Here is a 27,981-nt window from a genome sequence, read left to right on the forward strand (position 1 = left end):
CGCTTTATGCTGATCATGCGCAAAAAATCACTTACATTTATTATCAAAAAAATTCCATTAAAATGGTTTACTCGTTTTTGGTTTCAAAAATTTTTCATGGTCCGAAAATATCTCGACACTGAATTGAAGTTCTCGAATATCTCGAATATCTTTGAAGCTTGATTTAATTTTTTTTCGGAATCCAATTTGCTATTTTACCAATTCAATAACTTGGTATATTGTTTGTTACATGTATTTTTTATCAGAGATTCCTCGCGAATAGTTTGCCTGACTCTGAAACTATACCTTTGCTAATAACGTCGTAAAATGAAATGACATTTATGTGCAACAATTTTTCACAATTTAAGCTTTCTGAATGTCGCTAGTCAAACTTACATTGATTTTTTGATTCAATTTGGTCGGATCGGCACTTCAAACAAAGTAGCAAGAGGCAGCGGAAAATAACCTGGCTGAGCTTCTTTTGAGGCCTCGTTTGGTTAATTAAACTGGCAAAACCAATCAAATGCTGGAGGGTACTTGTGATAATTATCGTGTTTTTCAAAGCCTTATTCAATCTCATAAGCCAATATATGTTTTCTTCATATTTATGGCCCCGCATAATCAAAGATTTGGGTTGATTTTAAGGTCCGAATAAATTGCAAAACAATTCACGTCAAGTAGTCAAATATTTTTATTACGTCCGCTGAATGTATTCAGTTAATAAGACCCATAATTTAACGATTTGAACCTTCCATATTCAAATAAAATTACACCCGATTGTCTGACTGAACTCTATGAGGTTTAAGATCTTTTTTTTCATATTTGTCAAAATTGGCTCATAAGATCAGTGCGGTATTGTGCCTTTTAATTCAGTTTGTCAAACTTACGAAACAAACTAAATTTTATTACATCCAGATTTGGCCGATCAACTCTAAAAAATGTCTAAAAGCGCTTTTTATTTTTAGGGCTTCAGCGCATGTTTCGGCAAAACGTTTCAACAAGAGCTGAAAAAAACTATTTTTACACAAAAATGATGTGCACAAATTTTCAAAGCCCACCCCCATCTTGAAAAAATTCCCGCGTACTTTATAAACATACTATTTTGCCTGACATTTTTTGAGACTTAGTATATTAAAAAAATATATTTTTAACACAGCGCAATTTTGTCCAATCGCTGGCGACAAACTTTTTGGAGCTTAATCTTTAAAAACTCGATTAATTGGTTGCCTTTTTGTGTTAAGCGGTCACTTTTTAAGAAGTTTTTGTTTTATGAAGTTGGTACCTTTATGAGATTCTACAATGAAGCTTTATGTCGTTTTGAAGAGTATTATCAATTTGCTTCATGTCTCTTTTGTTCTTGGTCAGAAATTGGTCACTCTCAGATATCAGAGAACTGGTTGATTAATGATATTACTGCAAGTCTGCATTACTTTTTTATCTGATCAATTTTTCAATTTTTTTAACCTAAATTTTCATATTCGATGCAAAATTGAATCATATTTTGAGTCTGTTCCAGTTGCATTTGAATAATTATTCCGACTTTTGATACGAAAGTAACGGAATATTTGTGCTCGGTGTGGGTTTTTGTTCCGACTTTCGATATGAAAGTAACGGAATATGTGTGCTCGGGGTGGGTTTTTTTCTTCAGACAAATTTCGACTTTTTAACTAGCCATTTTTGGCCAAATTTTTTAAATATCATTCGAAAGGTATTGTTGTCTTGAGCTCAAACTTGAAAAGATATTTCACCTGTGATCATTTTTCGTCAAGTTACGGGGGTTTAAAGATGGTCTTTTTGGCCAATTTGGGACAATTAACGCGCGATATATTTCGCGCAATTAACGCGTAAGCGGAGAGTTAATCCTTCTAATATGTTGAAATCGTTCCAAATATGTTAAAAGAAGCTTATTTGCCATAATTGGTTTGTTACAAGGAACGAAATCTATCCTTTTGTACTTTATATGGCCTGTGGGGTGATGATTTTCATAAAAAATTTCAAATTTTAGAAAAAAATTTTTCATTTTATTTTATTTCATTTAATTAATTTTTTTTATGTATTACTGCTGCTCAATAAACCTTAAAAGGCAGTCGGAACCTTCAGGGCTTCGGCCTGATATGAGCAGTCTTGGTTCTTTTTGCCCGGATTGCATTTCCAGTAAAAAGCAAACCAATCTCAGTTGACATTTTATCAAACAAGTTGTATGAGCTTCAATGCAAAACACATTACTTTAACAAGACCCCTCGTATCAGGGCAAAACCTTGAATGTTCAGACTGCCCTTTAACAGATCTCGCATATTTTTCAATGAATGAAATCTAAAAAACATTATGAATTTTGGGCTATGAATATTTAAATATTATCAAACTTTCAGTGTTGAAATTTGATTCGTGTATGAAATTGAGAAGAACAATTAGCTTGCCTCAACTCAAATTGAACGATTTTGTAGTGCCACATAAATTTCCTCACGTAAACAAATCGCGTTACAATTTCAGCATGTTTTATAAAAACGACCAGGTTAAAAAGTGTCTGGTGCTAGGTTAAAAGATTGGTGTGTGCAGGGGCTGATCTACGATTTTAGGGTGGGAAGGGGGGACCTTTTTTTTAGGTCAACCGAATTGACTTTTTGAGCTCTCTCAAACCACAATAAAACCCCATTTTAAACAAACTTTCCTAAGCTGCAGGCAAATTTTTTGCAAAAACAGGCCAAAAAAGAGGCGTTACTTGGTACTTTTTGGGAAATGTTCACCAAAAAATTGCGTTTTTTCGGCGCGCGCTTCCCACTCAAAGTTTTTATATTTTGACGCCAAAGGCGCCTTCAGAAGAAAATTTAGGGTCAGTCAACCAAAAAGGGATATCTCAAAATAGTATAAAGGGAGGATCCTTGGGTCGGCAGGGGGTCGAATCTTTGAAGAAAAGCATCCAACCCCCCGCCCCCCTTAATCCGCTGGTGGGCATCTTTATCCGGTGGGGCCTCACAGGTTCAGAGAGGAATCCCCGAATGAGAAAATATTCTGTGAAAATTGGTCTGACTTGCAAAAAAACCATTTCGATCCCCAAGCATATGAATTACTAACTTTTTTTTCGAAAGTTGGAGCAATAATATCTAATGTTTAATGTGAACAAGAGTGATCCTGAACGGCCAGACGGCCTTGTGAAATGACTGGAGTAGTGTTAGTTTGATCAATTTGATGCAATTTTCAAAAAACCTTTGACTATTTCATTTAGACAACTCTACACTTATTTTAACAAATGATTGATACATTTGTGATACAAATTGATGGAAATTGATAAGAATTGATAGAAATTGATACATGATGCAAAACATTAATGAGACCAAACAGCATGTCTCAATTCAGCAATTTCTAAGACGGGTTATTTTCCGCTTGCACGATAATAGCACGAAATATATTGAGCTTTATTTATCCCAAATTGGTTAAATTCGCAATTTCTAAACCCCCATAACTAAAAAGATCCCAGGTGAAACATCTTTTTAAATTTGAGCCCAGGGCAACATTAACTTACGTCTGATAAAAAAAAATCATTTATTGGCTAATTGAACGTTGCAAAATTGCTTGGAGAAAAAAATTACCCCGAGAACAAAAGTTCAAGCAGAGTAACAATTCATAAATCAATCATGGTTGATTATGAACCAATGCAATAAATTATATTCAATTTTGTCTATTATATCCCACAAAATGGACTAATTTGTTTGAACTAAATCTAAATTTTTTGAGCATTTTTCAATATATTGACAAGGAAAGCCGGTTGCTGTGCAATTAGCACAGAACATTCCAATTAAAATTATAAAAATAATAGAAAAACTTTTTCTGATTTTCAAATTAGTGTCATTTTAGTGGGTGATGTGACTTGAGAAAATCAGTTAATTAGTCATGATCGACAACGACAACATTTGTTCTCAAAAAATGAAAACAAAGCAAAAAAAAAGAAAAAATTATAAATTAAAAACTTTTTGAACTGCTTAAGGTAGTTCAAATCACGAGTGAATAGGCTTTTATATGATATACCACTCAATTTTCTCTAATAACTAAGTGTGAAATCAGATTGTCTCTGGAAAAAAAAAGAAAAAAACTAAAGTACTACCGACTACAAAGTTCCTCACAGTTTTCAATGGTCGGAACAAAATTTTTAAAATTTTAGACAAAAGGTTAAGTGTTGAACTTGTTTTTCATGAGTGTGGTTGTTCTATACTAGGCATCGAAAAGAAATTATTGAAAGAGTTTCACCTTCGAGATTTGAACAGGATATCAAATTTGTGATTTTTTGTAAATTTATGTAACTGCTCAAACAGTTTCTGTCATGGCATGTTTTTTCCTTTATACCATTTTTGACTTTTAATTATTCAACGGTTCATAGTTTTGTACGTTACTTCTGCTGAGTACTTCCTACTTCTTTTAGCTGAATACTATTGGGAGGATATTAATGCCTTGTGCTCTAAATTTTTTTTAAAAAAAATGTTCTGCTGTAAGAATTTTTTGAAGTTTGAAAATTGACAAATTCGGGATAATTAACGTGCGCAAATTTTCTCCGGAACAATTCGATGACGCATACTAAAGTAGGTTTATTAATAAACCAATTCTCGGTAATTAAGCTTGTAAACCAATTTAAATCAATTACGGCACGGTTATTAAACATGTTACTAGATGCTAAATACGTAATCAACATTAAAATATAAAATAAGCGTTTTTAAACATAAAAAATCTTGATAAAATTTTTGTTGTATTTTTTTGAAATTTTCAGCCAAATTCAAAAACTTAGGCGTGTCCAAACATTGTTAATATGATAAATGTTCCCTTTTTTGAGCAAAAGGGAGAAATATCAAAGCTTGGGGTGTTTTTTATACAGACCAGTTTCGACATTTTACTTATTCGTTTTCGACGAGGATATTATAACCACAGAAAGTTAAACTGAGCAAGTTAAAAATTTATATTTCTTGCTTTTGATTGTTTTTATTCAGTTTGGCCAACTTGAAAAAAATTAATGCGCCGAAAAAGTCCGGTGTTTTATAAAATGAAGAATAAATTTTTAAAAAATTTTATCAAAAATTAAGCAAACTTTTATTTCATGCCAAGTTTTGTTATCAAACAATAACCGAGTCAGAAAAAAGTTTATTGCTTTACATAATTTATTGCCGAAATTGATTTCATGATAAATCAAACAAGACTGCTCGTATCAAGGCGAAGCCCTGAATGTTCCGACTGCCTTTTAAGGTCTATGGAGCAGTAAACACATGAAAAATTGAATTTTAAAAAAACAAGACTGCTCGTGTCAAGGCGAAGCCCTAAATGTTCCGACTGCTTTTTAAGTTTTATGGAGTAGCAGTAACATAAATAACAAAAAAAATTAAACGTAATAAAATAAAATGAGACAATTTTTTTCTAAAATTCGAAAATCATCGCCCCACACGCCATATAAAGTACAAAAACAAATTTTGCTCCTTGTAACAACTCAATTATGGCAAATAAGCTTCCTGCAACCAATTTGGAACAATTTCTAAGACGGATTAATTCTCCGCTTACGCGTTAATAGCGCGAAATTATTGCGCGTCAATTGCTCCAAATCTTTAAACCCCCATAACTTTACAAAAAATAATCACAGTTGAAATGTCTTTTCAAATTTAAGCACAGAACTTTAAAATTTTTTGAATGATAAGAAAAATTCCGTCAAAAATGGCTAATTAAAAAGTCGAAATTAGTTTGAAGAAAAAAACCCACACCCCGAGCACAAATACTCCGCTACTTTCGTATCGAAAGTCGGAACAATGAAATAAATGTTTTTAAATTTGAGAATTTTGCAAAAATAATCCCCCCACACGCCATATAAAGTGCAAAGTGATAGATTTCGCTCCTAGTAACAAATCAATTATTGTAAATAAGCTTCCTTCAACCAATTTGGGACATTTTCTAAGACGGAACTTCTGCTTGTCTGGTTTAGTTTGCTTGCAAAATAACACACTTTGAAATCTATTCTTTTGTATTTTATATGGCGTGTGGGGGGATGACTTTCATAAAAAATTTCAAATTTTAGACAAAAAATTTTTTTTTTCATTTTGTTTTATTTCTTTGAATTGTTTTAATGTTATTACTGCTCCATAAACCTTAAAAGGCAGTCGGAACATTCAGGGCTTCGCCCTGATACGAGCAGTCTTGTTGACTCTTAAAAATGAAATACATGCAAGATTGTTGTATATGTATAATCCGATATCAAAGATAAGGGCGTCAAAAAAAGACGCGTTTAATGTCTAATTAGCAATTTTGTGTCTTATTGCCAAATCCCGAGGCTTAATTTGACATAATGTCAATTCCGATTAATTGACATAATTCTTTGAGACATGATTGGATTAAATATCCAATCTTCCCCGCTATCAAGTTATCATCCGCATCCCTGAAGCGGTCTAGGGGGAGATGGCAACTTGGTTAAAGAAAGGATTCTTCAGTCAATTAGAAACGAGTAGTTCACAAGCAGAACTAAACAATCTTGTTGCAAATCAAAAAAAGTCGGAATAATAGCGGAACAGTAGAATATTTCCACTTGTGTCAATTTGAGGGCGGGGGGGGGTGTAGAGAATGTGGAATGATTTTTTCTTGATTTCTTTTCTCCTGAAAGATGCTAATTCAAAAACTTTTGTTTATGAGTAAGATACAATATCATATTATCCTAACTTGTTAGAGCAAGACGCACAAGAAGTTGCGACCAAGCAATACCATCATATTATTTCCATCCCGAAGGCAAAAGAGGAAAAAGACAGACGGTAATTTTAGGTGATCCGCTAAATCTGACAAAAATATCAATTTCGTGTAATGGAGAAAAGATTTATTTAGTATACTGTAACGTGCACGCAGCAGTTCAGATCAAAATCCAATTAGGTTTTTGGAATAAAAAACGACTTTTGGTCTGCAATCTAGACTTTTAGAAAATTGCCAAAATAAACACTAAGTCAAATTCAATTATTTTCTTTGGTACTATTTTCATAAATCACATGCATTATGAAGCTCTTTTTCCTCCCCCCCCCCTTTTTCTAGTAAAATTTTGTTCAATTTTTCCGAGTATTATAAAAATTGGGATGCAAACTGATTAGGCCATGAAAACCCGTTGCTACATAATAAAATTGATGATTATGTGAGGTGGGGGGAAAAGAAAAGTACCCATTATGGAAGTATAAGATTCGGACGAATTTCAATACGACTATTTTCAACAAATTGGAACCATAAAATTTTGTCAACCTGTTGTCAAATGTTTTTGATATGAATTTAGTCACACGTTTACTAAAACAGCAGAAAAACTTTGAATCAATTTAGTTATGTACGCTAAAAATAGTTTGTCCAGTCCTATATTCAATTTTTTCAGAGTTTGCTCTAAAATCGCTATCAAAAACATCTAAAGCTGCTGTTCTGAAATGAAAGAAAAAACTGAGAAAAAAATATTTTACAAAAAATTAACAGATTAACAGAAAAATTAAAAATTTACGAAAAATTAATATGAAAATGAGCTGATCTCATCTATATTTATTCCACTCAAAATACAGCTTTTTCTAAAGAGTGTTTGTTGATTATGGTAATGTGTAACAAAGCTAGCCAGTTTTCCTAACGTTGTCAGAGACAAACATCTATCTTTTTTTAAGATCATTTATCCACGAGGGATAGGACCAACATACGAGCTGTACAGCTCATCACGGCGAACCGCTGTTGTGCCCCTGCTTAAGAACTACATGCAATTTTTTTGGAAAGACTTTTTGGAAAGAAATAACAGAAAGACTTTATGTTATATGAAAGTTGGCACTAGCAAAAATAGTCTGGATGCAAGAAATACTATGAGATTTAGTCGGGCCCAAAAAATAAAACAAAATAGTCACACTTTTTAAATGCCATTGAAATAGATGAAATAACATGTTTTAAGTATCTCAAAATCCAATCGAACAGTCAAATGATTTTTCTTCAGCTCATTAATCAGGTAAAATTTAGATTATTGGATTTCCGAGTAGTTTTCTTTCACTTGAAAAAAAGTTCTGGCATGACCATGAGCCATAGTTCAAGCAAATATGTTCAAGCAATAGTTCAAAATGGCATAATGTAATGCAATTTCCCATTATGAACAAATTAACTATTATGAAATTTTTTTTCTTCATACCTTACCTCGTTACATCACGCATTCAGCCATAATAACACGCAAGACGACTGAGAACGTGGAAAATTCAAATTTGTGGGGAAAGTGAAAAGAAGCCTCAAAATTAAGCAATACATAGAACTATTTTATCTAGAGGGTTGATTAGACCTTGTATTCAAAATCGATGCAATTATTTTCGCCACCTGTGCTTTTCTTGTGAAAAGTTTCCGTGATTCGGTTCATTCTACTCAATCTGGACAACAATATGGGCACCAAAATAGGTTATGCCCGAAGCTTTTTTCCGATGAATTGAAGAACTTTGTTCTGACATTTTCCAGATTTTGGGTTGAAAGCACTGCTCAGGAAAAGAAAAAATAAAAGGGGAGATGAAAAGATGTAAATTCGAAAAGTTTTACCAACCGAAAAATTATTGGACAAAGAAAAATCCTTTCCAAGCTCAGTTACTATTATGGTAATATGAGTTGCCAATCAGACTTGGTGGTTTTGTCGGATCAACCGTACAACCCCCCCCCCCCCAACCTACCGTAGATTGCCCTCCCCAAGCATGTACTTATTCTGAAAAATAATTCTGTACGAAATAAGAATTATACACAAATGTGCAATTAAATTCAGTTTTAATACGTTTTATACGGGATTTTACACAAACTATTTTTTTAACTCAATTTTTTTTAGTAATACTGTGAGTTTTGAACGAATCTTCAATATACTCAACGTTAGCTTAAGAAAATTTTATATTTCTCCCCTTAAATCGATTTGATGGAGAAACTGTACGGTTGATCTGTTTTGTCTTTTTCACCTAAATCTAGACGCAGGCATTACACAATTTCGACAAAAAACGGTTTGTTAAGTTAATCTACAAAAAATACAAATACAAAAGAGGGTTGAGTTTTTCAATAGGAAAACTAATTTGATCCATCGGAGGTTTTTTTGTGACAAATTTTACGTGTTCTTGCGACAAACTGAGACATTTTTACGACAATTTAGGAAACATTGATCCTTGTATTTTAGTACAAAATAATTTCCACTGAAGTGTAACAAATTTCCTCTAAACGAGTAAATGAGTTCATTGAAAATTACTGTGCAGTGGCTAGCGCGCAATTAGGTGTCTGTATGATGTATGTTCCTGGATTCCAGAGACAAGTCGTTACACATGTTCCAACATGCAAGTGGACTCCACTCAAAAAATATCTGTGGATTCCGCGTACAAATTTTTGCAACGTAAATATTGTCGGCATATTAGTTTTGATGCGGATTCCGCAGCGAGCATATAAAGGTAGTGGTTCCGGATTCCGCAAATGTAAGTGGATTCCCCAAATGTAAGTCAATCTGCAAAATTATGCGGATTCCGCTTACAATTCGAAGACTCCGCTTACAATTTGGGGATTCCGCTTGCAATTTGTGGATTCTACTTACAGCTGCGGCTTCCACGACAGCTTAAAATTACTAAACAAGTATATTATGAGTTGTTTGTGGATTCCACAAACTGTCTCAGATTCTGCAAGTTTTATTGTGAATTCTACAAATTTTGTTTCCGCAGAATTGCTTGTTTTTGTAGCGATTTTGAGCAGTAAAGTATTTTAGCTATTTGTCCGTGGAACCCAAAACAGCTTAGAAGGTTTAAAAAAATGCAAAGCTGCGGATTCCCCATTAATTCTTTTTTTATTCTGTTGCGCTTAAAATTCAAATTTGCTTACAACTTTACATTCTAATCCGATTACAATTCACAAAATGCACAGTTTGGCCTCGTAATGCTTTTTTCTCGATTTCGAATGTATCTTGATGAATTTTTTTAGTAATTTATTATTTAAAAAAAACTCCATTGTGCAACTCAATTGAAAGGAAACAAATATTAAGGCACGTGTGTTTGTAGTTTTTTTTTGAAGTTAGGAGGAACAATGTCGTTGTTTTTTTTCCGCGTTCGAGCAACCAAAGTGAGCTGAGTGTAACAACTATTGTAACTATACAGCCACCCAAGTGAAAGTCAAAACTTCAAAACATTTTTCTCACTGTTGGTAAAATTTAAGCATAATAATTTTTTTTCGGAAATAAGTAAGAATTTACCAAAGTTTTTATGAAGCAATACGGTTTAAAAACAGGTCTCTATTTTTTATTGTTTTACCATATTTGCCCGTACATCGAATAAAAATTAATTCATCTATCTTCGCCTCCTCCCGCACACCATGGACCATTAAACGAGCGATAGAAGAGCCAACAACTCTCGTAGCACACCATAAAGTAACCTTAACAATATAGTAACTATTAAGGAGGGCTCATGATTTTTAATAGTTACTGCCACAATTATCTTCTGTTAAAATTTGCGGGTCGGCAAAGCCTTTGTGGGAGCCACAAAATTAAAATTGTCTCAAAATATGAACGAATAAGCCACTAAAAATAGGACACTTTCACTCTGAAATATCCAATTTTGTGATTGAAAATCAATTTTTAAAAAAGTACCAAGCCATTTGTGCACTTAATAGGCGCACAATATGTTGTCTGTATGTTCCTGGATTCCTGAAAAAAATTCTTTCAGTTTGTTCGACATTGTAAGTGGATTCCACTTACAAAGTTTCCGCGAATTCCGCGTACAAATACCTGTGATGTAAAAATTGTCGGCACGTTTGTTTCGTCGCTGATTCCGCAATAAGCTAATATAGCTATTTGTTCTGGATTGCGCAACTGTAATCGGATTCAGCAAAAGCAGGCGGATTCTTCAACAATAAGTGGATGTAGTTTTGTTTGTTATGCTGGACTGAACCAATCTTTGCGTCAACTATTAGGAGTTATAATTAAACCTATTATCTAGCAAATGCGGAAACTGAAAGCAAGGATTTAAATATTGTAAATGGAATGCAACAACAAATTTTAAAACATTGTTCAACTGCAGCTTTTTAGTGTTTGGAAACTTATTAATAATTCAGCATTATAACCCATAAAATAGTTTACTTAAGTTTATTTTCATTCTTTCAGTAGTTGAGATAGTAAAAGTGTTCATTTTTTTAGTATTTAATATCGGAAAAGTGTTCATTTTTTTTAGTATTTGAGATCGGAAAGGTGTTCAGTTTTTCAGTATTTGAGATTTAGCTCGTGAGTTCAAACTGTTGGCAGTAAATGAGATTGAACTGATAAGCAGTCTCGCTGATGACCTACAAAAATAGATTTAATTTTTAATTCAAAAATTAAATTTCTAGACGCAACTATCTACGTTTCCGGAATCAGCAAACATATGCGGATTTCTCTTACTATTTGCGAATTCAGCTTAAAAGTTGCGAATTCTGTTTACAATTGCGGATTCCGCAACAGCTCGATTTGATTATACCTATATTTTATCATTGGTTTGTGGATTCCACAAATTATTCTGGATTCCGCAAGGACTTTTCCTCTTTTTTTGCCTATTTTCGGAGCAATTTTGAGCGGTAGAGTGTTTCAGCTATTTGCTTATGGAATCCAAACCAGCAAAGAATTTCAAAGAATATCATGTTGCGGAGTCCGCCAAAAATCTGATTTTAGCCTGTTGAAGAATCCATTCATAAGCACAAAAAAGCAGTTTGGCCTCGTATTAAAATAAATTGATCTCAGAATGACGCAGTAGTTTTTGAGCAACTTTTTATAAAACAAGAGGAGCCAAAAATGCTTATTGTTAAAGTAAAAAATTGCGTCGAATAAAATTGACAGGAAAAGTCCCCCGTATTTGTTCTGGAATGGATCTAAGCAACATTTGCCTTCATCACTCTTTGACATCACTCCATCACAAATTTAGAATACTGCGAGCACACCCGCGTGGGAACACGAATGTTCCAAGATCAATCTCCACTCTACAATGTTTTTGGTCTGAAGATCGTCTGAATATTTAAATTGAATATAAAAACCAACCAGAATATATATATTCTGCATTTTGCTTGATTGTCGTAACAATAGAAAACTGCACGCTGACTAATGATCTAATAGGAACATTTTAAACTACAAGTGTTTTCGGAAAAAATAGCAGTTGAAACTTTGGTTTTAAGGCTCAAATCTAGGTTTAAAGCCCCAGTTGGAATTAACTACATAAAAAGAAATTAGTTGAATCGTGCGGTAAAAATTTTGCATTTGAGATTTTTTTTAAATTGATTCGTTTAACTGCGAGAGCATACATCTCAGAATGAACAGGACGTTTTTGAAGCTTATAAATTGCAGGCAAATTCAATTTTCTCAATAGTTAGTGATATGCAAATTCAATTTTCTCAATAGTTAGTAATATGCATATGCATTCTTAATATGCATTGCAAAACTTGAGTAAGGTTAAATCATATTTTTTTGCTTGCGTTTTTGTGTAGCTTTCAATGACTGCACTTGAATGATATCAAAAATTCACCTAATACTTAGTTTTTCAATTTTTTTGGCAAGTTTTCTTGAGTAGCAAACTAATTGTAAAAATGAACCTCAAGTATAGGAAATTGATTTTTTGATATAAGCACAACAGAATTGTATTATCAGGTGATTATATCTGCCATAATCAACTCCTCTCGTAAACTGCCCTAGCTGTAAGCGGACTTGGAATAAAAAGAAGTTCGGAGACTACAAGACATCCAATTAATTTTTTGCACTCAGGATAGCGACTGAAAAAAACCATCGTTGTTGCAAGAAAGACATTGCTAAAACCATGAAATCTGAAAAAAACGGATGTAATTTAATCACTCATCTCTAAATATAACTGAAACTAATTCCTATCTTGTTTTCAGTGACCAGATTTCAAATTTTAATTATTTCCTCTTCTTCATATCCGTATATTGAGGGAAATTTTGCTGGTGGTGAGTTATGATAACTTCAGTGATGCAAACTGCAACCGATCAGCTACTACGTTGCAACAATCCTCTAAATAAAAGTTATATTCAACCCCCTAGCCAAACACACCCTAGCATTTCCCGACATCCCTTTTTGGCATGCTGGTTTTAAGAGATTATTAACAGCGTCTTCAAATCAGGGCACTTATTTGGCAAAACAGGGCCCTTGTAGTTCTTTGAAGTAGCATGGAAAATCAATTTGGGACCTAAAAATCAATTTTTTAAAATTTTTTTTTGGAAATCTCTATCCCTTTTGAAATAATCCTACATCCACCACTGGTCTTAACCGTCATAGGAGCCAAAATTTACAATTTTGTTGCTATCTTTATATTAGTATTTTCATTCATCTGATTATATTTATAACCCACTTTTGGTGCAGACCATTATTTTTTAAGACGCCTTCCTAAAAACTGACGCTCTGTCAAAAAACTGACGTAGGTGACTTTATGTGAGAAATTGGATGATTTTTACTTCCTCTACAGACATGCCTTCTATCAGCTATGAAAAAAGAACATACTTCCAAACTACTGCTTGCTCTTGTTAAAAAAAGATGTCCTCCTTTCAAAGTGACCAATAAAAGCCACTTTTGGCAACTCCTGGTAAAATGTCAATATGAAATCCCTGTAAAAAAAATGCTCTAAAATTATTACTTTCAGATGAAAAAAATTTGCGAAAACTCTTTAAAAATGTTCAGTTTAACTTGCAACTCACATTATTAGCTCGTGTATTGTTAGCATGCTAGCTTCCGTTGGCCTTTTGATTTCCGATACAAAATATCCAGGTGATTGTGTATTTTTCGGGACTTCAAAAGCCTTGAAAAGTTTTTTATCAAGGAATTTTTCTGGTCTATCATTTAACGCATTTTTTTAAAAAACATTAATTTTTATTATACTACATGTCATCGATTTTTGTTGAAGTTTTTTTTTGGTGGGCTCAGAACTTTTGTTGAATTTTTTTTATCAAGTACTAAATGGCGCAAATATTTTGATTATTACGATTATGTTAGAATTGTTCTGATTAGTATGATGATTAAGATTGGATTTGAGACTAGTTTTATTTATTATAATTATTTATCTTTGACCACTATTTGAACTCTTTAAAAGTTTCCTAAAATGGTTTCAGTTTATGACAAATTTTTTGAACATTTCATAATTTTTTTTTTTGTTTATTTTTCTGACTAAAAACAATTGATGTGAATGAAAATTTTGTCGCCGTTTTTTTAGATTGACTAAAATGATTTTCTGAACTCTCATAAATCACTGTAAAGAACCCATTTTGACCAATATTTCTACGCCGCAGGCAAAATCTTGAAAAACAGGCCAAAAAAAGGTTTTTTTATGCAATTTTTGGAACATTTTGCCCGAAAAATTGCTTTTTTTTGGCGCGCGCTCCCCCCTCAAAATTAGTATATATTGGCGCCGAAGGCTCCTTCAGAAAAATTTTGAGGTCGGTCACCAATAATGGATATCTCAAAATAGTACAAAGGGGGACCCGTTGGGTTGGCAGAAGGTCTAATTCCTGAGGGGAGGGGAGTGCGTCCAACTATCCCCCTCTAAATCGGCTACTGATTTGGGAACGCCAACTTTTCAATTTTTTGTCCAATTTAATCTGAAAAACGAAATGATTCTGGCCAATATATCTCGATATTGATGCTAGTCTTTTGGTGTTTTTTCTTCACAAGAAAAATAAAATTTTGCTTTTGCTAGAATACATGACGCTATATGGTACCTAAAATGTACCTTAGACTGAGTAAAAAAACACTAGCTAATCCGTATCTTCTTTTGTTCACTTCGTGATGTTGTCACAACTGTAATTCAAAATTTTAAGGTCAAGTTTTTCATCTGGAACCTTTGAATTTTCAATTGTTCGAGGCTGACGGTGGCTTCCCGAATAATGCAGGGAACGAGTTATGGAAATTAAAATTTGTCCAATCAGAATTGAATATTCAAAAATGCAAAAAAAAATATTGCGGAAAATACAAATTAAATCTAGGCCCTTTAATTTAGTAAGCGAAAATTGCAAAAAGGCTGAAATATTTTAAAAAAACTTCATTGTAAAAATGGGACTACTAACTTGTAGTTAATATTGACAGGTATGAGGTTCTCCTTCATGAAATAGTTGTAGTTGTCGCCCAGTTCATTGTACACCACAATATCCGGCATCCACACCTGTTCCCGACTGAGGGTGACCTCTTGGATTCCTCCGTAGTCCTGCGGATCCCACTGGAGAAACTGGTCCTCCCATTTCCACACTTCAAAGTAGAGAGCCTTCAGCCGCTGCTCCTGAAATTAAATTTCCAATTCAATTTAACAATTCCTTGTAACTATTAAAGCAACGGAACAACTGCCGTTCAAATATGAGGAGCTGAACAGCTCGTATGTTGGCCTTTTTCTCGTGGTTAAATCGTCTTAACATAAGTTAACTTGGAACCAATTTTAAAAAAATGTTATTTCTTCAGTTTTAAGCTGAGATTTAAGCTAAAAATTTAAGTTCGAAGTAATATCAAAGCAGAAAAACAGCTGCAGTTCTCCGTGAAAAGCTGCAAAGCTGGTTTGCTGATCATATCTCTTTCGGACAAATCGTCTTCATTTTTAAAAGTTAAATTACACAACTACATCTGCATTAAACCAATCGAAACAAGTTTCAGAAAAAGTTGATGATTGTCATAGTTTTACAAACTACTGGAACCAGTTCAAAACAAGTATTTATTTTATCCTATTATATTCTTGAGAAACTAATTCTGTAAAATGCTTAGAACTAATTAATCATGATCCATAACTAACACTTACAATAACTTGTAAGGCTGGAACTTTTTATAGTTTCAGCCAGAACAGAATAAATTTAACTTAGCAAACAGTTGCTCTTCCTCGGTACATTTCAAGGCTATCCGGAACACCACCCGCAAAACACTCTGGGCCATTAGCCCCCTTTAGGCGATCCGCAACATAAAAGGTGAGCAAGGGTTGTGAGGGGTTTGAAAGAAGGGGCGGATGTCGAGCATTGAGCGGGTATGTACGCGGGGATAAAGTGGCAAAAAGTAGAGTAAACCAATCTTATTTACAAAACAAAATTTTCACTGACTATGAACAAACAACAATTAATAAAATTGATAAAATCGATTACAATGGATTATAATGGATTTTTGAAAATGAAATTAATAGATTAAAAATCTCTAAAAATCCGTTCTCTCCTAAAACTGATTGTTTTGTCTATTTTTTGTTGCCAATATGATCAATTAAATTGAACTTTTCCCATAGACTTTTAAGCTGGTAACAATCGATACAGATTCGAACTCACTTAAAACCAAAAATACTGAAGTCAAGTCGAAAAACATATATAATAAGTACTCATTTTTGCGTCTTTTATTGTTTTTTCATTTAGGTTTTTATGCTGATTAAGGAGAGCTCAGAAAATCAATTTGATCGACCTAAAAAAGGCCGACAAAATTGTTTGAATATCCCCTCCTCGAGAAAATCTTAGATCCGCCCCTGCTTGTAGCAGTATTAATAAAAAGTTTTATGCTATTGTAACATCGTCATTTTGTTACTCTTATTGAATTTTGAACCAAAATTTTTTCAAAACATTGAAATACTGTATTAGATTTTGTCAGGACATGAAGACCTCAACATTGCCAAAAGTTTTTTTTTCAATGCATAAGCATTGAATGCTATCCAAATTGTTCAACTAAGGTCAAATATGCTCTTTGAAGCTGACAATAAATAAAACATTGCAATAGTTCCAAAATAATTTTTACAAATTTGGGGACAAACTGCTTTGTTTGCAAGAAATGTCTCGAATTTTGGCCAAAACATCTTGTTTAAAAGCTTCAACTGAGTTCACTACATAAATCAAAATATATCGGAGTTCTAAAATACGCAAAAAGCAACAAGACTCCTCGTATCAGGGAGAGACCCTGAATGTTCCGACAGCCTTTTAAGGTCTATGAAGCAGTAATAACATGAAAAAATCAAATGTAATTAAAACAAATAGAATATTTACAAAAAAAATTGAAATTTTTGTAAAATTCATCCCCCCGCACGCCATATAAAGTACAAAGATATAGATTTTGCTCCTATTAACAAACAATTATGGCAAAATAAGCTTCCTTAAACTGATTTGAAACAATTTTCTGGTTAAATCTTCGCTTACGCGTTAATAGCGCGAAATATATCGCGCGTTAATTGTCTCAATTTAGCCAAAATGGCAAACCTTAAATTCCCATAACTTTACAAAAAACAATCACAGGTGAAATATCCTTTCAAATTTAAAATCAAGACAACAATATTTTTTAATGATAAGAAAATCCGTCAAAAATGACTAAAAAAGTCGACATTTTTCTGAAGAACAAAACCCCACCCCGAGCACAAGTATTCCGTTAGCTTCGTTACAAAAGTCGGTTACAAAGTATTCCGTTACCTTCGTTTTTGAAAATTAAAAATGAGAAGAAAATAGCATGTATTGATGAAATCATCCAAGTAAAGTTACTCGGCCCAAAACACTATTCTAAAAAACCGGGCAGCAGATATGATAGCCACATTTTAAAAAAATTAATTCCAATTTGAGAAAACTGAATCAATAATCTTTTGTTGATCCTAATTCATTTTACTCTCGCTTTTCAAATTTTTTTGTTCGCGAGCGTAATTTGCGTTCTTTAAGCAAATGAAATTTAATTGAACGTAACGTTATTTAGAAAAAATCAACCCTATACAAACTAAATTTCAGCGTGAACAAACTTTCAGTCATTGACAATGCAAACGACATGCAGCAGTTTTTCAAGATCTGTTAAAAATGCAAACATTTTTGATCCAAATTTTTTCAATTGTTTGAATTTGTACACATTTTGCAATTTTGTACGCCATAAAAAAATGGTTACCGGCGTCGGAATGAATTTTATCAACATCGCTCTCCTTTGATGAACAATATTCGGCAAGCTACTGACTTAATCATTTACAGAAACTAACAATATCAGCATCAGGTAGTCCGCTGATAAAAAGCAATAGTTTTTGTTTTCAAATCAGATTTTTTAAAGTTTCGAAATAATCGATTGTTGATATAATTGAATGTTTTACTACTAGTTTTTTACAAAAAAAAATCAATTTTGTTACGTTTCATATTAATTATTGTCGTTTTTTTTTCGTTTAGTCAGACATTTGCAAACAATTTTCAGTACCTTCAGAAAATGAGCGTTACTTTCGTAGTTCTCAAAAACAGATTTTGACTTATTGTTTTAAATGAAACTTATTTGATTAAGAAATGCTATCTTGTGTTTAACATTTTTTTAAAAATAATTTCTACCTTTAGTCTTATACTTTTTTTATTTTCCTCATTTTTTTCTTACTTTAAACATCTTATTTCCTTGCTTCAAATGTTGCATTCAAGAAATTGAATTGAATTTTTTCATTAGAACGTTCTAAAAACTGCGTAAAAACGTCAATTTTAACCTGTTTTCCTGACTTCAAGAAAATTGAAATTAGCATCCGTAGGGCTCCACTGCGAGCAGCATAGTACTAATCATATTTCTAAATACGGCTCATAAACGACAAATAAAAAAATGCCAAAGAACCCAATGAGTTCGAAAACAAGGATTAACTACTTTTAAAATCTTTTTTAAATTTTCGAATATCCGAGAAAAAAACTCAGTTCAAGTTGCTCAATCATTAGGAATCTCTTAGCATGTTTTTTTTTCATCTAGTCCATTTTGAGAAAACCGAATAAATAGATCTATGAAATCTTAAAATATTAAAACCAACTTTCAATCATGTTTTTTGAGTTTTTGAGTCTTTTCCTATAGGCAATTTGAGCCTCCTGTAAGCAATTGAAGTTAAATTGAAATTGAATAAAAAATCGAGTTTCAAAGCACAAAAAGTTATCCCTGAGATTTTTTTTCCTGATGAAAAACAGCACGAACTACGTTTATGGTTACATGAAAACTGCACGCCGCAGTTTTCTTTTCAGTTAACGTAAACAAATATAAATTTTTTAACCTTGAGTTTGTTAACTGCGGAAAAGATTAGAATGTGAAGTTTTTGTAGGTTTGAAAAAGTAGAAAAAAAATTTAAAAACTTGAAAATTAAAGCAATGGCTCCTGGTCTCAAAATGAGTTTTACGTGATTAACATGATTGAGATTCGTAAGCCGAACAGTTTTTTGCCAGCAAATTATCATCCACTTTTTTGTGAGAAGCATTAGGGCTGATAGATGGAATCCCTCATGCGCGAAGAACCGAATGCGCGAAAATAAAAATCAGCCAATCACATTTCAGTAATCTAAAATTTGGAAAAAAGTAAACATTTCCAGGGTTTGGAATATTGATATTGGCCGAATATAAAAATCTGCAAAATTTTCAATTTGTCTTTGACCGCCGGAAAATTGGGAAAAATTTTATATTTCAAGGGTTTCGTAATCAATGAGGCAAAATATTGCTTCATTTAATTCAGTTTAACTGAATGGCAATTTTGTTTTTTTTTTTAAATAGGCTTTCGGCTAATTTTGTCTTCGGTCATTGGCCTACAAGTTTTTTCGCCCATTCGGTCCTTCGAGCTTGCGAATAGCCCCCGGGCTGATAGATATTATCATGAAATAATTGATAAGAACTGCTCTGTAACTGTAAGTGAAGTATTAAATTCAATAAGTGGTAATTTTCATAATCAATTTAAATGCCAAAGGCATATAAAGTTTCTTCCATTTCGCTGCGCAGCCTTGAGATGACTGAAAAGCTGATTGCTTGCAACAGCGACCCTACCACGCGGTTTTTCTATTATACTCAGGCAGAATCAATTTCAAAGATCTATTTTAGGCAACAGAAAAATCTTTGAAGATAATTCAATTACAATCTCTGCTCCCCATCACATAATTAGAGCAAATTAAAAACACCGGTTTGCCTTTGATTTCTTAGGCAGAATTAAGTCAGCTCTGTGAGACCTGTTTTTCCCCTCTGTCGCATTTTTTATCCTTATTTTATGCACAGCATCTTATTAAAAGAACGAGGCGGCTTTTAGAGAAATTTTTTGGAAATGTACTTGAACTGGATTACTTATTTGGCTAACTTGATTAGCTTCCTCTTTCAAGTGAAACTCAGTTTATTAATAAAAACAATTTTGTTATCCTTTGGTGGATTTTTAGCTATGAATTCCAATATATACCCCCAATTAAGAAAAGTGTTCACCCCTGTATCGGATTAACTCAACCGCTATGCATATGCGATTATAGCTCCTAGCAATTATTCACCTCACCATTTGACGGGATAGATTCAAAGGAGCTTCCATATTTTTTGGGCTATTCGATTTGTCTCGTTGCTCTCAAATGCACAGTTTCGAAGTCTTTATTAACAGAAAACGAACAAGACTGCTCGTATCAGGGCGAAGCCCTGAATGTTCTGACTGCCTTTTAAGGTCTATGGAGCAGTAATAACATTGAAAAATTTAATTTAAAAAAATAAAATGAATTTTTTTTCTAAATTTGAGATTTTTTGTAAAAATCATCCCCTCACGTGCCATACAAAGTACATGTGATAGGCTTTGCACCTATTAACAAATAAGTTATTGCAAATAAGCTTCTTTCAACCAATTTGGATTAACTTCTAGCACGGATTAAATCTCCGTTAATAGCGCGAAATATATCGCGTGTTAATTGTCCCAAATTGGCCAAAATTCCAATCTTTAAACCCCCATTACTTTACAAAAACATTCACAGGTGAAATATTTTTTCAAATATAAGCTCAAAACATTAATATTGTTCGATTGAGACAAAAAATTTTGTCAAAAATAGCTAGTTAAAAAGTCGAAATTTGTCTGAAGAAGAAACAACTCACCCCGAGCACAAATATTTTGTTACTTTCGGTACGAAAGTTGGAACAATAATAACAGCAAATCAAGCTTTTGCTGATCAATTTGTGTAGAAAGGCAATACAACTTTCAAATTTTTCTTTTATTTGTTTTATAGTAAAAATAGGTTACTGACTTCTATTTTGCAATGCTTGAAAATGCACATATCTGCTTATTGATAATCAAAAAACATTATTTTTAGTTACCTGGGTTTATTCGCTTACTCGAAGGTTTTGGCATTTTTTTGAATGTTTTGACTTCTCAATTTTGATTGGCTGCAAATAAATGAAATTAGAACAATTGGTCCTTCTCTCATGAGGGACGCTACGAAGAAAAATTTTTGCGACATATAAGATGGTTTTGCATTCAAGCGAGAGTACTTAGATTTTCGAAGTTCAGAAGTTCCTTAAGCTAGATAGTTTGCTGTGGAAAAACTCTCCTTTATTGACTCTAGATCTCTGTAGTTTTCCTGAAGACTCCGTTTGGGTTTCAAAACAAACGAAAAAAAAACGAAATTGATGGGCTTTAGCCAATTGAAAAATCAATTCAAATTGATTTATCATGATTTGCTAGGCAAATAAATTGACTTTTTTTCTACTAAAAAAACAGTTTAGTACAAAAAAAACTGATATACGTAGTAATACACTAGCGTAAACAGATTTTTAAAATTGTCAGCGCAGGTGCGAATTTTCTATATTTAGGTTTTGCTGCGTGACATTGAGAGGGCTAAAAAGCCTACTTTACTTGCATTAGCGAAAATATCACGCAGTTTTCCTGTTATATTCAGGCTGGATCAATATCAAAAATCTATTTTAGGGTGAAAAAAATTTATGACGATAATTCAATAACAATTTTTGGTCCACATCACATAAAAAGTGCAAGTTAAAAACACCGGGTAGTCTTTGATTGCTCAGACTGAATTAAGTCAGCTATTAAGATCTGTATTTCCTATGCTAGAAATCTCCGTTGGAATTCTGTCCGATTCACATTTTCTGCGCAGCATCTAATTAAAAAAGAAACGGCTTGTAGAATTTTTTTTGGAACTAAAACTGAAGTGGAGTCTTTGTTTGGCCAACTTGATTAAGTTCCTGTTTCAAATATATTTTCGATTTTGTAAACCAAGTGGTTTTTTAATTCTTTCGTTGACATTTTTTGACTATGACCTCAAATAGGTATCTCCAATTGAGAACACTTGATTGCGACTCTTCTTGTACGCAAAATTTTGATTGAGTTTCAAAGCGAACGCAATAATTAAGTAAAATGATAAATGATGCATTTTCTTCAATTGTAGAAAATCCATCCAAAATGGTTTAAGTCGATTTATTTGATAAAAACGTTGAATTTTTTCAACCAAAAAAAATCATTTTAAATCCACTCTAAATTGATTTACTTAAAAATTGGCTGTCGTAAATCGATTTTTATAGTGTATAATCTTACAACGCTTGTTAGAACTTAAAATCAAAAGTGATTCTATTAGAAAAACGCTAATTTGCCTTAAAAAATCCGTGGTGTACCTAATTAAAACGACAAAAAAGCATGTCTTCCTGCCGGAGGCCCAAAAAGATAAAGGATTATTGCACAGTATTTAGGATTTTGTAACTTATAAGTTTCAGAAAAAATCTTGCGGGGTTAAATTGCGCTTGTTAATGAACAAAATTTTGAAGATACGACCTTGAAGTATGGTTTGAATCTTGTGTATACTTTGTGTGTTTATTGGATGACCATCATTGTTAGATACTGTGTTTGTATCCGCAATGCTAATGGACGACTTTACAGTTCACTGGTTTATTTTATTTCAATGAAGTTGATTACGGAAAACACGAACGAAGCATTGCAAAAAAATCTGTCGTTAAATTATGTCAAAAACCTAAAATCAGTTTCAAGCAGAAAATTATTATCGAAGATTTCTCTTTTGCACGTTGGTTAACCCTTTTAATTTTGACTATGTTTATTCTGAAAAATATTTTTAAATTCTGAAATTGCTAACAAACAAGTTCGCACCTGAGTTAAGATTTTGCGCCACATAATTGTTGGCCTCAAAATAGAGCCATAAAAGCTGTTTCAAATTTTTCTTCAGATACTCACGCAAGTTTGTTCTTATGAAACTGTGGTATCTGTCAAAAATTATGCAATTGTTGTGCGATAATATGAATGCTGTTTTTAAAAAACCACAGACAATTTCAAGGATGACAAGTTGTTGAACATTCAAAACAATCTTTAGAGCAGAAACAAGAAACAAGAATAGCTGGTTACTGTGCAAGTAGCGCAGAATGTTCCGACCTAATTTATAAAAATTAAAAAAATGTTTTAACTTTTAAATAAGTGTCTTTTTTGCCGTTGTTATAAAAAGATCCGAACAAAAACTAGAATTAAAACATATTTGACAGTCTCAGTAAAATTGGAAGAAAAAAAAACAATTGTAGAAAAATTAACAAAAAAAACTGTAAAAAATTGAAAAAAAATCTACTTTTTTTTCGCAAAATGATTTTGCAGTAGTTTTTTAACTTTTGAAGTTTTTGATTCCCAAAATGCCGCCAAAAACCTCCAAAAATTAACTTTGCTTGTAAAATACTAAGTCGTTACGATTCAATTTAAGCATAACTAAGATACTGTTAGCCTGCTTGCTCACCTTATTCCCTCGAAATTATACCAAATCTCAAAAATTTAAAACGTGTTTTCTCGAAACTGATATCGTTCAAATCATGACTGAAGGGCTTTATCAATAACTGAAAAAACTCCCAATTTTGTTTGTGGATTTGATTTTAAGTGAATCACAAAAAAAATTAAAAGCTAAAACACCCGAATATAAAGTTCTTCCCCATTTTCAATGGTCGGAACAAAAAACGACCGAACAAGCCTTTTTTAGAAAGATAAACCGCTGATTTTTTTCAAGACAAGAAAATTTTTTTATTTTCGTTTAAAAAATTGAAGTTCTTAAGCGCCAATTTTTGAATAAAAGCTTCAAATTCAAAAAAAAAAATTACAACAATTTAAAAAAACTTGGTACATTTTTTTCTCATCAATTTTCGAAGAAAAATGTTAACAATTCCCTTTTTAATCTATGAACATCAAACAAACCTAAGTCTTAGTTTTTCGCTCAGTTTTTTTTATCTTGACATGCACAAAAATCGGCAGTAAGTGAAAAAAAGGAATGTTTTTCTTGGTAGTTTATTAACCAATATGGAAGAATATTCTGTGCTATTTGCTTTCACTTTCTTAAGAATTTTGCTATTTTTTAAATTTAAAAGTGTCGCTAGTGCACCTTCGCAAATAAAATTTTCAATATGATACAATCCAAAGCTGACCTTGTTTTGTGATTTGAACCAATTGCTTTTGTTTTTTGCCTCATCAAGCCTTTAAGTGAAACCGAAAATTACATTTCGATAACATAATCGTTTTTCCTATTTGTCCTCGGCTATGCTGCGCAAAAAATAGAAGCGATAGAATCCAAATGAACCTATAAACTTTAATTTCAAATCACGGAGTGCTCCAAACTCCAGCCAGACCAGGGTGGCAAAATATTGTCAAGCAAAATGAAAGGGTCAAAAAATATTAAACTTATTATCTCTCAGGAATGATCAGCGTGCGATGGGGTGTTCAAAGGACAGGTGAGAAAAAAATTGTTGGTGCTAACACGCACACAGGAGTACAAAACTGCCGTATATCAGGGCATAAAGCCATGAATGTTCCGGCTGTTCTTTAATTGCTCTCGAATCGTTTCTGCTAGAATAAAATGTCGGAAAATTTTACGTTTTGGACATTATCGAAGCTCAAGTGAAAAAATATTAGTAGTACGAAATTAATACGACCGATTAGCTAGCCTCGAAAAAATTTAGAACACATTGGCTGTGCGGAATAATTCGTCACGCGTAAATAACTCTCATCATTATGAATAGAAGCTTCAAAGCGCGCATAAATTAGTCAGAGAACGGCCAAATTGACTATTCTCAAACTACCAGAACTTTGCAAAAAAAACATTGGAGGTAAAATATATTTTTGCAATCGGGTATAAAATTTTGTTGTTAAAACTGTTATTTTCGATTGCGAAAATTGACTGAATAAAAAACCACTCCAAACATAAATTGTCCGTTGTTTTTTCTCGAGAATTGGAACAAAAATAACTTTGTAAGCGCTTTACAGGCGTCTTGCTAAGTTAAGCTTCCCAGGTTAACAAAAAATGCTTATCACTATTTCAAATTATGAAAAAAAACTATGCTTTTTATACTTTTTCATACCTTTTCATAGACTAAAAAATAAAATATGAAAATAGCATCAAAAGCATTTTGTTCATACAATGAAAAAATACGAAATGCCTTTTTTGATAATCTGGATTTAAAATATAATCAAAAAAATTCATTTTTGACCAAAAAATTGAAGAAAATAGCATAATTACAAACTTTCATACCATAAAACTGTATTATGAGCTTTGTGATTCATAGTATGAAAATTTATGAGAAACATTTTTTATAGACATCCACCAGGTATTCATAGCTTGTAAGAATTGACTGCAGCTGCTAAAAAAGCTGAGCTGAAACTCCAACAATAGCTCAAGTTATCATTGCTTTCAAATACAACATGATAAACTAATCTAAACACTTTGATATATATATCTAGTTTTACGAGGCTCAATAGTTCTGAATGTTATGACAGACTTTTGAACGGAAATTTTATATGCCACTATTTGGGTTTAGTGCTGAGCCGGATACGACACCGGAAGGTTCATTTCAATTAGAGTCTAATATAACCAGCAAAATAAGTATATTAAATTTTAATGACCAAATCAAAAACCAAATAGTAGAGACGGTTGAGGTGAAAAAAAAGCTCAGAATTAGTCAACCACAAAAATAAATTTGATTTTAAAAAAATTTTTTTTTCGAGGCTACAGAGATAAATTTTTGTTGCCAACGAGCATTCAACTGCCAATCAGTATTTTTTTTTTCGAGGCTACAGAGATAAATTTTTGTTGCCAATGAGCATTCAACTGCCAATCAGTAACAAATCATATGCTCATTCTTCCCTTTTAAAGAAAAAATGACAAACATTTGTGCTAGGGTGGTTTTTTTCTAGACAATTTTCAAGTTACAAACCACCAAACAATTGAATGTGTTTTTTTTTTGCATTAGAAAAAATTTGATGCTTGGAGGTCAAAAATAAGAAAATGTGGCACCTGCAATTGTTTTTGTAAAACTATGGTTTTTTCTAGTTTGCCAACTTGGTCAGTTTGCGATTGTTATATAGCGCGAAATTTCTAGTTTTCATCTATTAACGCGTAGCGTTAAGCAGCGAAGTAATCAGGCCAAAAACTCATGACTAGTTGATCAGAGGCACTCTAAGTAATGCAATTTTTGCATTACTGGACCAAAAACTTTCAATTTTAATTTGCCCTTATGTGGGTTGAAATTTAGTGGAAAAAACACTCATCATTTTAAAAAACATTTTGAAATTATAATGAGTTTTGCTGCAAACGATATCAGATAATTCAAAAAGTGATCAAAATGTTTGTTTTACTTTGCACGAGCCAATTCCACGCTTAGTTCTCTCAAAAAATTTATTGCAAAAAAGGCAATAAATTTCACATAGTGTAAATTTCATCACATTCCACGAAATGATGAAAAAATTAGCCAAATTTTGCGAAGCCATTTCAATGTTCTTCAAACTTTTTCAAAGTTTTTTAATACTTGTTTTCCTTGCTCTATAAGGATGTATGACGTTCCTTTGGGTTAACTGAAATTAAATGACAAAACAGCCTACAATCCAAAGGGAATTTTTATTGCGCTGTCGGGATAAGAAAAGTCTGAATGACTGATTGCTCCACAAATTAGATTTCTTGATAAACTCACGATCGCAAGGCTAAAGATCGCAAAGCTTAAAAATGATAACATTTAAAAGCTCGTTCCAGAGCATAGCATGTGACTCTTTTTCAAAATTCTTACGGTTTCAAAAGAGCTTCAAGAGTTGTTCGTACTTCAATAGCATGAAGAGGCTAAGCTATTTGTTTCAGATACAAAATAATATCAACAGCACTTATCGAGGACGGATTTGTCTAAGAAAAATAACTCATTGAACGTTTTTGAAAAACTTTTTTTTGATTTTTTTTCTATCTGCTCACGTGATAAAGTTAAGGATATTAGACCATTATATGGAGATAACTGCTTCTCTAGTATTTATAAAAATAGTAACTTTACAATTCTGCAATTAAATCCGTTTGTTTTGCTCCTACTGTTTTGGGTGGTTTCCTAATTATTAACCAAATGAACCAAATGCCCAATTATGTCAGATGGATCCCAAAAATGAAGAAAGTATCCCAAAAATGAACAAAATTGCATTTTTAAATTGGCATTTTTAAACGAAAATCAATTATATGACTAGTATCAATTATGCGACGAAACTACGAGTGTTTGACGAAAATCAATAATGATTGAAACCGTTTCACAGGGATAGAATATCGTATTTGAACCAAATCAGTAGCTTCATCTAGAACCAATATCAGTTTCTATTATAAAAATCAATTAAACTGTTTTGAAATTAAAATACAATCAGTGGGTCAAATTCGTTTTGTTGAAAAATCAACAAAATCTTTCGAAATTAATCAAATTTTTTAAAAATCAAGTAGCCCTAGCTCTTTTTTGTTAAACTCTCTCATGCTTGCCAGGCTCGTCTGTGCGTTTTAGACTTATCTCTCCTTGAACAGTAAAATTGTCCTTTAAAATTGGTGTTACAATTAAATTTTCAGGTGAAGTTGACTACTTTAGTAAACAAATTGATGTATGTGGGTGTGGTTTTGGTCCCTATAACGAGTTGTTTTATGATAAATCACTTAACTTTCGTTTACCTTAGAAACACTTCATGCAAAGCTTAATTTTAATGGTTCGTTGGTTTTTGCCACAAAAGAAATCAAACTTGCCCAATCTTTCTTTTTCTGTCACCACACTCCAGACTCAAATTTTTGCGTGTTAACACTATTGCGGCCGAAATTGGTCAAGTGGAGGTTGACCTGAAGCTAAAGGTCAAGTTAGAGCGCGTCCTTGTCCATTATCAGTGTCATGGCATCTTAGCAACTACACAATCTGAAAACCTCGAAACAAACTTTCTCATGTTATTTTAACTTGAGAGATTATATTTAAGCTAATTGCACTCAAAAAGAGTTGCTAAGAAGTTTTTTTAGCAGTTTGGTTGAAAGGAAAATATGACTACACTCATACATTTATCGAACAAACGAG

The 27,981-nt window shown here is 32.6% G+C and overlaps 1 protein-coding gene across 1 annotated transcript in view; it reads right to left on the bottom strand.

Annotated features, from left to right (window-relative positions):
• The window catches only part of LOC134853870 (acetylcholine receptor subunit beta-like 2), an 83,567-nt gene that overhangs the window by 30,538 nt on the left and 25,048 nt on the right, over positions 1-27,981 (bottom strand). The window contains exon 2 of the mRNA XM_063869822.1: positions 15,013-15,221. Coding sequence (XP_063725892.1) covers positions 15,013-15,221 — 209 coding nt within the window. The remainder of the gene's footprint in view (positions 1-15,012; positions 15,222-27,981) is intronic.

The sequence above is a fragment of the Symsagittifera roscoffensis genome, chromosome 9, assembly GCF_963678635.1.
Source record: "Symsagittifera roscoffensis chromosome 9, txSymRosc1.1, whole genome shotgun sequence".
Taxonomy (NCBI): Eukaryota; Metazoa; Xenacoelomorpha; order Acoela; family Convolutidae; genus Symsagittifera; species Symsagittifera roscoffensis.